The 12,440-nt window shown below is 43.1% G+C and overlaps 1 protein-coding gene across 3 annotated transcripts in view; it reads right to left on the bottom strand.

Moving 5' to 3' along the window:
* Positions 1-11,329, bottom strand: part of LAS1L (LAS1 like ribosome biogenesis factor) — a 40,348-nt gene extending 29,019 nt beyond the window's left edge. The window contains exons 1-7 of one of the 3 annotated variants that reach the window (XM_068697038.1): positions 11,126-11,329; positions 10,333-10,458; positions 10,078-10,147; positions 9,006-9,087; positions 7,548-7,754; positions 6,532-6,578; positions 4,865-4,974 (exon numbers count right to left, since the gene is read on the bottom strand). In XM_068697038.1, coding sequence (XP_068553139.1) covers positions 4,865-4,974; positions 6,532-6,578; positions 7,548-7,754; positions 9,006-9,087; positions 10,078-10,147; positions 10,333-10,458; positions 11,126-11,298 — 815 coding nt within the window. In that variant the 5' untranslated portion in view covers positions 11,299-11,329. The remainder of the gene's footprint in view (positions 1-4,864; positions 4,975-6,531; positions 6,579-7,547; positions 7,755-9,005; positions 9,088-10,077; positions 10,148-10,332; positions 10,459-11,125) is intronic. The other 2 variants (XM_068697040.1, XM_068697039.1) reach the window with 2 other exon arrangements.
* Positions 11,330-12,440: the final 1,111 nt, after the last annotated feature.

Here is a 12,440-nt window from a genome sequence, read left to right as displayed (position 1 = left end):
ACTATTTTTGTAAGTCACTTGACGTATTCAAGAGAACTCATAAGCTCTGTTATCCCCGAATCCATAATCCAGGTCTCCAAACCTAATGAAGTCACAAAATTGTCAATACATTCCACATCAGCCTTCCTCCCTCCTCAGCTAGTTTATTTCCCATGAGTGAAATACCAAAAGAAAAAAAAAATCTCTCCTAAATAAAAGCAAAAAGCTCTCAGGGTCTTTAATTTAAACATCTTCAGAAATACAAGAGACTGCTGGAACAACTCCGTCTTCAGCTGAGAAAGAAAGCACCACCGGTCAGTTCTCCAGAAAACCATCTTCACAGAGTCCACTGAGGACCCACAAACCCAGCTGCATTCGTGACACATGACAGACTCTGTGTGACAGAACGAATAAGACAACTGCAGCATTTCAGTGCAGAGTTGAAGCAAAGCAGATGCAATTACCACAACAGTATTCATAAATAAATTCTAAAAACCACTGTGCTCATTTATATAAAAATATACGCAGAAACACATGCTGAAAGCTTGTGGAGTTTCTTTTTTATTAAGTAAAAAGTGACTTGATTATACGTACTTGCCCACTCATTGTTGCTTTGGTAGCATAACACTATTCATCTTCTCAAACAAAAATGTCACATGGCAAAAAATGGAGAACAGACTTGTAGCAAAGGGCTCTACAGAAGCAGAGCTTTTATTCAGCTTCAGAAGGACTAAGTGAATCTGTGACCATTCCCATAAGAACATTTAATGGAGAATTTCCTCTAGAGTAAGATGAATCTGCACTTAAGAGAAACCCCATGACATAATATTGTATTTATGTTGCAATATGAAGGTTGATGGAAACCAGTGTAACAGGGTCTCATTTTCAATACAGTTAACATGCTATGATTAATAAGCAGAAGGCACATGTATGAATCCTTTCTGGGAACTACTTTTAATAATTCCAGGCTCTTAAAGAAAACGTGTAGGTGGTTAAAACAATGGATATAGGCACAGCCTTCCATTAACTATAAATATAACAGCTTGTGTTCTTTAAAAAGTTGCAGCTGGATGCTAAAATAAAATAGCATGAGATGAAGTAGGTGCTCAGGGGTGAAGTAGGGGAGTGAGTGACAAACCCTAGAGTTTGCTCTACCATTCTGAGGCTTCCAATCAGCCTCTGTCTCACCCTTTATAAGAGGACTGTACTTGTGATTTGGTTGATTGTATGTCACATTCAACAAGCTCAACTTGTTCTTACTGGGATTTAGCACTTGTTGGTAATGACATCTTTATGTAAGCTAGTGTAGCATATAAATGCTTTGTTCAGATGCAATGGGGCCTTTGAACTGTTACTACTCTGAAATATGCAGCACAGTGCAACTCTTCCAACAGGTGAGGTCTTCATTAGAAAATGTAGATTAATTGAAAAATCAGTTTCTCTCTCAAGCGGAAACATATCATTCAAGCAACTTTCTAATGCGAACCAGCATACAGCCTTGCGCTGGCTTCTTTGTTAAAGCACATGCATGTTGCAAAACAAACAGTCATATCATATAAAGATTCTTCCTTAAGCATCCAGACAGGAGAACATTGCAAGCTGTGTTTTTGAGACAATGACCCTGCTGCATGAAAGAAACTCCAAAACTTCCTGAATAAGTCATCATAGTTCCAACAGCAGGCTGCCAAGATGGCAAGAGACAAACAGTTAGCAGGATCTACCCTCCACTCTCCCATGCAAGCTCAGCTTTGACACACAGCCCATTTACAGGTATTTTTAAATGCGTAATTGAGGTAGCGATCTCACTGCATTACAATATTCAGTCTTTGCTATATAACAGGTGCACATTCTCATTGTGGGGAAAAAAAATAAATTCATGCAAATAATTTTCATCTTGTAAAATTAAAATGGGAGAAGTAGGTGTAAAAAAGGCTTAAATAAGGTGAAGCATGGCAGCACCAGGCCTACTTGAAGCAAAAACAGAGATTGAGAACAGATAAAGTAAGTCTTTGGTATGAGAACGGTCAGTGGAAAATAGAATTAAGTTGTTGAGGCATAGCTGAGAGTTTCACAAACAGACGACAAATTTTCTAACTGCTGTAATTTTGGACGCATCTTCTCCTAAGCATGACAATTTACTGCTGCCCTGTAATCCATGATATCACATTCACCTGAAGCAAGAAGGATGTAGAAACAATTTAATCCTAATATCACTTTAACTTCAAGAAATGAACGCAAAGTAGTGCAATTCACAACACATTGTATAGTAATTAAATGTTTCGTTTATAATTTACAGCTATCCCGAATATTTCCACAAGTAGGTCTTTTTTAAAGATGAAAAATCTAACCCTTCCGTTTGACCTACCAACATGGAAAGACACAGGCCTACCTATCACAACACCAACACTGAGGTATCTTAACTACTCAGCCAGATTAACAGCTTTTCAGAAGAACAGATTTATGAGCATGCACTTTTGGAGCATATAAACAGAAGCTGCTCATCAGCACACGACAGTGCACATATTCCATCCAAGCTAGAGGTGCAGTTGGGGTTGGGATGATTACTTTACACGTCTTCTCTACATCTGCCAGACCAGAGTATTTTGTATGGTCATGCAAAAAACGCTGCTATATACATGCATATATTCTGGTTACATCACGCTGAATAGAACGGGAGTCCACAGAAGTAGATTAAAACAGCTTAAAGCCACACTTGAATTCAAGCCTGTTAAATTGTTGCAGAGGTGCCACACTAATCGCAGGAAAACAAACTCTTGCACAAGCAGGCTAACATGGGATCCTCCTGCCATACTGCTCTCAGAGTATTTGCTATTCGCTCGAGAGTACCCTTCAGAAGTGAGGGGAAAGTACAACCAACCTTATCAGCAGAGAAGCTACTTACCACAAGCTGTGATAACTGTTGATGCTGTACACAAGTACCACCTCCAGTCAGACTGCTACCAGTATCTTAAGAGTTAGAAAACACTCTAGAGATACTCAGTCTACTGCAAAGCAGAAAATTGGCTATTTATATTAGCTTGTTGTCGTTGGTGGTGTTTTTTATTAAAGTTAATATTTCCAAAGAGAAATACTCCGAGTCTTTCCAAAGAGAAATTCCTCTTTTTACTACACATTTGGGGTGAACAGTATCTCCATATTAGGATCTTATGTCATAATACTCACATATACCATTATCCTTTCACTGAAAAAACTCAAAAGCAGCTTCCTCACATCCTTGCCCTCCCGATAGTCCCAATAGCCACTAGTGAAGTTTTAATCAATAGCCCTGCCTCAGAATCCCATCCCATTCACTAGCTGTCCATTCTAACAGTTTAAGAACATATGAGACGGTGAATTCAGCCTAAAGAGTTCTGAGAATCACCTGTGAAATTCAAAGCAAGATGTAGCGTGTGAGGTACTTGACACAGAAAATTGAAATTACTGAAAGGGAAAAATGTTATCACGGTTTGGCTATGCAGGTAGTAAAGAACAAGTACTGGAGAGCCCTGGAAAGTGGCTGGGTATTCCAAGTGCTTGTAGCCTCACATATCACATCAGTTTCAAGGGTTTCAAAAACGAAGCTACCATAACCCCTCTCTTCATCTAATAGCACATGGTATTTCGCAGCTAAATTAGGACTACTTGGAAGCACAGGTGCCTCAAAGCCACAAATGGAGTCAAAAGCATCTGTCATGACAATTAAGTCTTGCAGACATAAACTAATAGGAGAGCATGCCAGCAAGGCAACAGTGGAAAGACCCCAACTACATGACTACCTTAAGATCTTTACCACTTCAGTTTCATTATATGAAAAGGGTATTTCTAAGATCTTTTAACTGTTACCAAGACATTACACCCCTTGCTTGAACATACCCCATCAAATCCATTTCACGTAAGATTGAAGTCTCTTGTTCTCACTCAGACCTTTCACAACTCGTTTTGTACTGTGGCAATCTGTTTCCTCTCTATCATGTAATTGATGCCAGGCTCAAATATCTTTATAAAAGCAGCTCCACTGGACCAGACTTTAGTCCATCAGTGTCCTGAGAGTGGCCAACAGAGAGGATGCTTAGAGAAAGGGTATCAGAATCAGAAACAGGTGCAATTGCTTGCTTCCACCAATACCTTCCAACCTTCTAGCAACAGTTTAAGTGTTATAGAATTCCCATGTTCAATAAGTATGCTTTTCAATACAGAAACTTCATGCCTTCTTGCTCATTTGTCCATGCTCAGCCACTGATGGGCAAGGTGCAAGTCACTTTCTCAGTGTTTTGTTTTGGCACAAGATCTGATAACTGCTTAAGCTAATCGGCAGCTTGCATGACATATATATATTTATATTCAAAACATCATAAGATATGCCTCAAGTTTATAATTTGATTGTCTCTCCCCTCTAGAGTTACGCTGATTACATTTGTTGGAGTGGGACAGGGTCTTCATGCAAATTTATACAGCAATAACAAAGTGTCAGCACGCTAGGTCCAATAGGATCCAGCAGTATCCCTGTAGCAGTAGAAGGATATGAAATATAGAAGAGGCCAACTATCGCCCTACAATTTTGAAAAATTCTAAAGGTTACTATGAAATCAAAGTCTATCCAAGGTTCTTGGGAGAGCTTTTGAAGACACTGAAGATGCTGACATGCCTGAGGGTCAGCAGAGTAAAAAGAGAGACAGCACCCCACACTTGGGACACCATCTGGCATGAGAAACATTATTCGTGAACAGAGATTAACAACTCAGTGCTCAAAGATGTTGTTGAGGAAATCAACCTATTGCCTTTTCCAGGATCAGCTAAACAACACACAGTGAAAAGGTAGTGCAACAGGTGTACAGGCTCAGCTCTGCACTGTACCTTTCACCTCAGCTCCTTATCAGAGATGTACCTGTTCTCTTGCATCAAGTCTTTGATCTGAGCCAAAATCCAGTCCACCTCTGAAGAAGAATTAGACCACAATTCTCGAGACTTTGAAACAGACTGGACTGTCTGCATAACCTGAGTGAAGGAAAAATCCAAGTGTTAACAAAAAACATACTCCAGTGATCAACAGAAAGGCGCTGCTATGAAAACCAGATGCCCATGTGATATGTACTTCATAAAGAGCACTTGAAAAAGACTCACAAAGTTCCCTTTCCTAGGGGTATATTAGAAATTAATATAAGTCATGTCATACTCAGAAAAAAACTGCATTGAAAAGGTGGTAGGACCAAGGAGCCTCTAAAAATAAGCAACGTATTACATCCTTGAATATAATGCAGTAGCAGTATAAAAGGAAGGCTATCTGGCTGAATCTAATAAATGAATATGGATTAGAGAATAAAGCAGGGGCCTAGAAATCGAGATTACTTGGTTCAAACTGAGGTTGTCTTAGGGTACTGTGCTTTCATTAACAACTGTTAATGGGATAGAGAGGCCGGCATATATAAACCCCTCGACGGCAGATAGAATTACTTCATTAAGCCTTAGTCATTAAATGCTCCCATGGTTGCCAGGGGATGAAAACAAACTTAGTTTTGATTACAATTGTGTTTTTCCTATAAATGTCTTAACCTACCCAGAACTGTGGAAAGAATGAAGGAAAAGCTAGTATGGGAAGAAAGAATGCAGGAACTTTTATCGTTTGAAGTTTTAAGAATAAAGCAAAGCCCAGGTTTTCTCCTTCTACACAATCTTTCTTCCTACTCCCCTACTTTGCATTACCCTCAAAACAAAGTAATCCTGGGAAAGTGACCAAAAAATACAAATCCAAAATAAAAAACACCCTTGAATTTATGGAAATAGGAATTAGTTTTTCTGCTCAGGAACAGTAATGAAATTCTCACTTTTTCCTCTAAGATGACAGAAGAGGTCCAATGCATGCCTAGTCATTTTACTGTTGAACTGTGCTATGTTATACTTTATTAAATGTCTTTGCAATAAGAAAGCATGAATGAAAAAGACAAGCCCTCCATACCAAAGAGCTATACAGATTGAAAAGAATTCTCTCATATCTCCCCATATGTTTTCAGAAGGCAAGGAAAAGAATTGTACATCTAACAGGTGTTTGGCTATGAACAGTTACTTTAAAGCACACTTAAACTGCAAGCAAATACATGTATAACACTCTCCATTCTGACTTGACAGTGTGAAAATGGAATATTTGAGAATCTTTAAAGACAAAACAACCGGTGGTGCTAGTGATGGGGGACGGCTGAATAATGCAACCGCTAGAATCCCATCAGAATCCTACACTCAAGTATTCAAAAAGTAGGTGAGAAATGAATTGAAAGCTAGAGTTATTTCTTCAGTGACTTCAGGCCTTAAATTTATCCTTTAGAGGATTTTTTTTCTGATGTTTGCATTCTATCAACAACCTACCTACCAACACTGTAAATTCTTCTAAATGCAATTTTAAGTGACGAACGTTGGACATAATTTGGACATAATCCAGAAGTTGGACTCAATGATCTTAATGGGGTCCCTTCCAACTCAGGATATTCTATGATTCTACAAAATAACACCTGTAAAACAGAATTCTGTCTGTGCAAAGGGAAAAGGTCAGACTATACTTACCCGAAATTGCTCATCTTTGTAGGATATCAGCACATCTCTGACTTTTTCTAGAAATAAGCATAAATATATAGTTTAAGCAGGGAATAGATTAACTGTGCAATGTTTTCTTGTATATAGAAGCTGCTTAGCTTCTATAGCTGCTTAGTTCTGCAGTTCTAGAGCTGTGAGCTGCAGTTCTGTCTTAGTCAGACAATACTCTGAAGACTCCTGCAACTTCCCGATTTTTCTGGCAATGGAAATCTTATCAAGTGGTGTTGAACTAGGGGTTCAGTATTTTATCACTAGCAGTGGACAAAAACAAGTTGGATAAATGCAGACAGCTCAAAAAAAAAACATAAGTAGGCTTCCTCCAGTAAGTCAATCAAATCTGTTGAGTAAAGCTCCTGATTGTAGGGTTCAGAGACTTCTGGTGATGAAAAAGCAATCAGTGGAACAGTTTACCAAACTTCTGCCATTGTTTTTGCACTTTATGTCTTACCAGCTTATGCTCTGGTTGAGTAACCTGTGTTTTTTGTGTGTGTGTTGTTTGTTGTTGTTATTGTTGTTTTTAACATACTACTGGCATCTAGTGATTTCCTGCCTACATGTTAAGTACATAGAAACTAGCTGAACTGTCTTTATTCTGCTCCTGCTCAAATTATGATCTGGTAATGTTTTCAGGTCTGCAAAAGGCACATAGTCTACTTTTTTGGTAGCCATCTCAATCCCAAAATTATGGCTGTCACGACACTAGAATTAACTTTCACAATGTTTGGTCTTAAACCATCCCTGTGTCACTACTGTTACTGATTACGATACTGTATATTCAATAAAGTAAAAGATTTTATGTGACTAATTCAGTGAACTTAGGTCAGAAAAGTCAGTTACCCCAGAATCCATCAAGATCCATAAAACAATCCCAAAATGTGAGCTGAAGGTATACCTTTATCCATTGTCAGGGATCAAAGATGACACTGTTTTGCTAGGATGGGACAGATCTAATTCTTTTTATCTGCTGTTGTTCCAGGGACACCTACCATGGAATTCCTTGTGCTTCTGACAGGCCTCATGCTGTGGGGTTTGAACTTCCCATGTGTCATTGTCCAATTCTGTGTTTGCTCCCATCGCTTCCTGCTCCTCTTCCTGCTCCTCTTCCTCCTCCTCCTCACTTTCTTCACACAAATTATTGCCCAACTGACGGCTCCAATATGTCTTTCGTAGCCAGTCCAGCACAACATCACAACCTAACGGAGAATATAAAACACTCTCTTCTCAGTGAGGTTTACTTTCCTATTTAACAAAAAAACGCAGGTGGCATATTGCTAACTCGCATTGCAAAAAGAAACACCATTAACAAACCCTGAAATCACATGCTACTCTATTAATGAAAAGGTGAGTGAGTTTAGAAAACCAAACCAAAACAAAAACCCACACAATCCAGTATTGCAGCCCTGGTAACACCTACCCACTGCCTTTTTGGCAACAAAAAAGATTGGACACTCCTTACTCAAGCTACACCACATTTAAGTGGAAACGAAGTCCCAGCAGTTGCACTCTACTGAGAAAACAAGTCAATTCTTTTATAGGTCTGCTACCAACACAACGTCTAAAGCAAAAATATATTTTTTTGGTGCAGACTACAGTAGGCATACCTTAGATAGAATGGAAATAAAAACCCTTTCAAAGACAGACAAACCCAACACTATTTTGCTACCAAATTCAATTTAGGACCCTGCCGAAGGTTATTTCTCTGCCTCCTCAGTGTTTAACCCCAAATTCCCAGGAATTCCTTCATAGGCTATGAGCTGGTCATTTACTCAGGGTTGCATTACCTACTGCATCTCCCCCTAAAATGCTTTTTTAGGGGGAGATGCAGTAGAAAAAATGGGGGAGAAAAAAATTTTTTTTTAAACACAGTCTCGGGTACATTGAAACCATCAGGAAGAGCATTCACCTCCTTCCCTGATGTGAACTTTATGTACTGTAAAGAAACATTAGGGCTGAACTACTGTTTCCAGTATTTTTTTCAGGGGAAAGAGAAAACCTCTGAACACCTGCCCCATCAAATGGAAGGTCATTCCTTCCCACAGAGTTAGAGAACCTCCAGTCCTTTTTGAAAGCCTAACATTGGCTACATCCAGTTGCACTTTCCCCTTCCCAAAAACTGGAATTCTGCCTCACCTCTCCCAACAACAGAAGGCATGGGAGAGTGAAGAGCAACATCCCCTCCGTGGCCTTGGTTTCCCCTCCTCTTCTGCATGCTACTCAATGGGCATGCTTCAGCTACCCCCACAAGGCTGCGGCACACCCTCACAGGTGTTTCACACCACAATGCTCCCCATAAGGATGAGTCCGCAGCCCGCTCAGCAGGGCCCCAGTAGGGAGGGCTGCTTCCCTCAGGGCTCTGTACCAGCTGTGATGCGTCCTGAGGGGACACTGCTGCCTAAGTGCACTGCAGGCGAGGCCCTCCCACACCTTCCAACAGTGGCACTCACCCTTGCGGCACAGAGCCAGGCGGGGCAGCTTCCCATGGGTCAGCTCATGGCGCAGATCCACGACCCAGATGGGGATATCCACCTGCAAAAGCAGCTACAGGCATCACCACACAACTCTCATGGCACTGGGCCTAACCATACGCAGCTCTGCAAAGCTGCAGACAACCTCTTCCTGAGTGAGAACAACTTCTCCAGCTTCCCCTTTGAAGTGTGGGCTGAGACCCCTCCTCTCTGACCCCGGTCCTCCTGGGGCCTAGCATCCATACAAACGCTGGAGAAGTTGTTCTCCATGACAGTTTGTAATGAAGATATGATCACATCATATGAAATACTCAGATCATATACACTGTGAGTTGTATTTGCATTTTTCCCATGGATAACTGACTTAAAAATTAAGGTCTCTATTTGCAAGTTTGATCAGTGTTAAGAAGTGAGTAGCAGCACCTTTTTAAAAAAACAAATTAAAAAAAAAATCTCCTTTCGCATATAGAGTCATTGGACAAGGCTGCATATCTAGGAGTCTCAAATACTATCTGCTCATCCCTGTCAATATTTGCTGTTCAAACCCAGAAACGATGCTCAGCGCACCTGACAAAAAAAGAACTCAAGTTACCACTACACCCTGAATCTTCCATCCTCCAAACAGAAACTCACCTTAAACAACTGAGAATAACAAGATGAAAATGCCTGAAAATATAACTAAGTGCTTTTAATGCATTATCTTGGTTCTCAAAGAATTGAATTTATTAACTATAGACTTAGCTCTTTTTCCATCTCTCAGTAATAAAAATAGGTGGCATATATGTCAAGTGGGACTATTTGCATCTAAAAATTCAATCATACAGGATTCAAAATGTTTTAGTGAACATCACCAGACTTCGTTACTCCTAATGTGACTTTAAAGAACATCAAGCACCTTCAGAGCTTTGCAGTTGGAGAGTACAGGCATCTGTATCCATTATTTTGCTTATGAAATAATGACCCTGACAACTCCTCCCGATGTTATTAATAGCCAACATACACGCTCCCTGTACATAAAGAAGTTATTGGTTAACTTTTATTGAATATTTACCTCTATGGCTAATTGTCTCAGCGGAATGCTGACCATTTTCTGTTTCCTTTCTGTGATCAGGTTGACAAATCTGCATGCAGGTTACAGAAAAGATAAATAACTTTATCAAAAGCTGCAAAGAAACTTGGAACCCCAGGTCAAATCCCCCAGAAACCGTACAACGCTGGAGTCCCAAAGACCTAAAGTGGAATGAGACAGCTGAATAACGCTCTCTGCCCAGATCTCTCTTTTCCTTGTAGGCCTTCAGAGTCCTACCTTACAAGGGCCAGACCATAGGACAGGATGAGCTCGTGTGACCTCAGTCTGCCAGATGAATCCAGAACCTTGCAACGAATCAGTTCAGCAGTACAATCCACTGCAAGAGGCATTTTGGGGCCATACCTAGAAATTAAAGAAATGATGAGCAGCCTCGCAAGAATACACTCCCCCTACAAAAAGGGTAGTCTTCACAATACTTTTTGTGCTTTGTGGTACTAAGCAGCCCGAGAACAGGTATGCAGAAAGACACTAAGGCTTCTTCCAGAAGACTTTTACTTGGAACAGCGATCGCACAGCTGCTCCTAGGCAGGTCAAACGAGTACCTACTGACGTGCCAAACGTCAGCACTCACGGCACTCATACAGCACGAGTCGCTGTAACCGGACCGGCCTCCTTTACGGTGCAGCAGAGGCAACGCACAGTAAGACGACGCGGGGGCCCCGGCCGCGCTCAGCGCTGCGCGCCGTCCTGAGCGGAACGAGTCCGGGAGGCTGCGGGCACGCAGGGCTCCTGCCTTCCCCGGCGCCCGCGGCCCCGCGCTATTACCGGCGCCACCCGCGTGTCCGAAGGCGACTGCCCAGAGAAGGGGCCCCGCAGGACGAGGCGCCCGCGGTCGCGCACGCCGCCTCGGCCGGCCCCGCCAGGCCGTGCCGAAGCAGCCCGAGGCGCGCAGCCCCGCACGGCCGCTTCAGGGACCGCGGGGGGCGGCCCGGGAGGCAGCGACGGCTCCCCGCTCCCGGTCCCCGCTCCCGCTCCCCGCTCCCGCTCCCCACCGGCGCGCGGCCCGTACCGGCTCTTCCAGGCCGAGACCCGATCCAGCGCCTCCTGCTGCAGGCGGCCGTCCCCGCAGTACAGCCCCACCATCACCTGGTCCCACTCCGCCCTGCCCCTCCACGCCACCACCGTCCGCAGCGGCTTCAGCCGCCTGCGAGGCCCGGACAGCCACGGCCGCCCGCCCGCCATGCCACCGCCCGCCCCGCGCCCCCCGCCCCCCGCCCGCCTTCCGGCCGCCCCGGCCCGGGGCGGGGCGCGCCGCTTCCGGCTGCTCAGGGGCTGCGGGCGGGTGGGCGCTGGGCCGTGTGGCTTGTGACGCGGTTTTTTTTGTTTGTTTCACAGAATCACAGAATCACAGAATTTTCTAGGTTGGAAGAGACCTCAAGATCATCGAGTCCAACCTCTGACCTAACACTAACAGTCCCCACTAAACCATATCCCTAAGCTCTACATCTAAACGTCTTTTGAAGACTTCCAGGGATGGTGACTCCACCACCTCCCTGGGCAGCCCGTTTCAATCGCCTCTTCTCTCGCTGATCTGTTCTCTCTAGGCACCAGTGACGCCGATCTATTCTCCTTAGTCACCAGATAGAGGACCCGCGGGAATGGTGTCAAGCTGAGGCGGGGGGGTTCAGGCTGGACATCAGGAAGAGGTTCTTCACCGAGAGGGTTGTTGCGCACTGGAGCGGTCTCCCCAGGGAAGCAGGCACTGCACCGAGCCTGTCGGAGTTTAGGAAGCGTTTGGACTGTGCACTTGGTCACATGGTCTGAATTTTGGGTAGACCTGTGTGGTGCCAGGAGTTGGACTCGATGGTCCTTGTGGGTCCCTTCCAACTCAGGACTCAGGATCTGCTATGATTCTGTGATTCTCGTCGGTCAGTTTGTGCCATCCCAGGAACACGCTTATGTTAGAGGCCAGGAGAAGACAGAACTGCAAGGTGGGATGGGAAAAACGTGCTGGAACTGGAAGCCCGTGGGAGCTGATTGCAGCGACGTTGCAAGCAGCAAAGCTAAGCTTTAGGTTCTGGTTACTTAGGAAGACCCGTTGGAAAATACAGAGTATTACACACAAGATGTGGGGGGTTTCAGCCCTACCAGGAGCTTGGTGTGTGATCTGAGTCAAATCACATTAGATGTCATTTAAATTTAACATTTTTTAAATTAGTAATCATAATAAAAAAGGACCTTTTTTGTTTGTTTGTTTGATTGATTCTTTTTCTGTTACTAAGGAGAATAAAGACTAAGCAAAAGCAGTGGATAAAAATGAAGTTGAGCTACAGCAGAAATTGACCAAAATCCAATCCTTCTACTACTGTGGTAAATAAGCTTTG

This window comes from Anas acuta, chromosome 13 (genome assembly GCF_963932015.1).
Source record: "Anas acuta chromosome 13, bAnaAcu1.1, whole genome shotgun sequence".
In the NCBI taxonomy this organism is placed as follows: Eukaryota; Metazoa; Chordata; class Aves; order Anseriformes; family Anatidae; genus Anas; species Anas acuta.
Note: the sequence above shows the minus strand (reverse complement) of the source record. Positions and strands in the feature narration are given on the sequence as shown.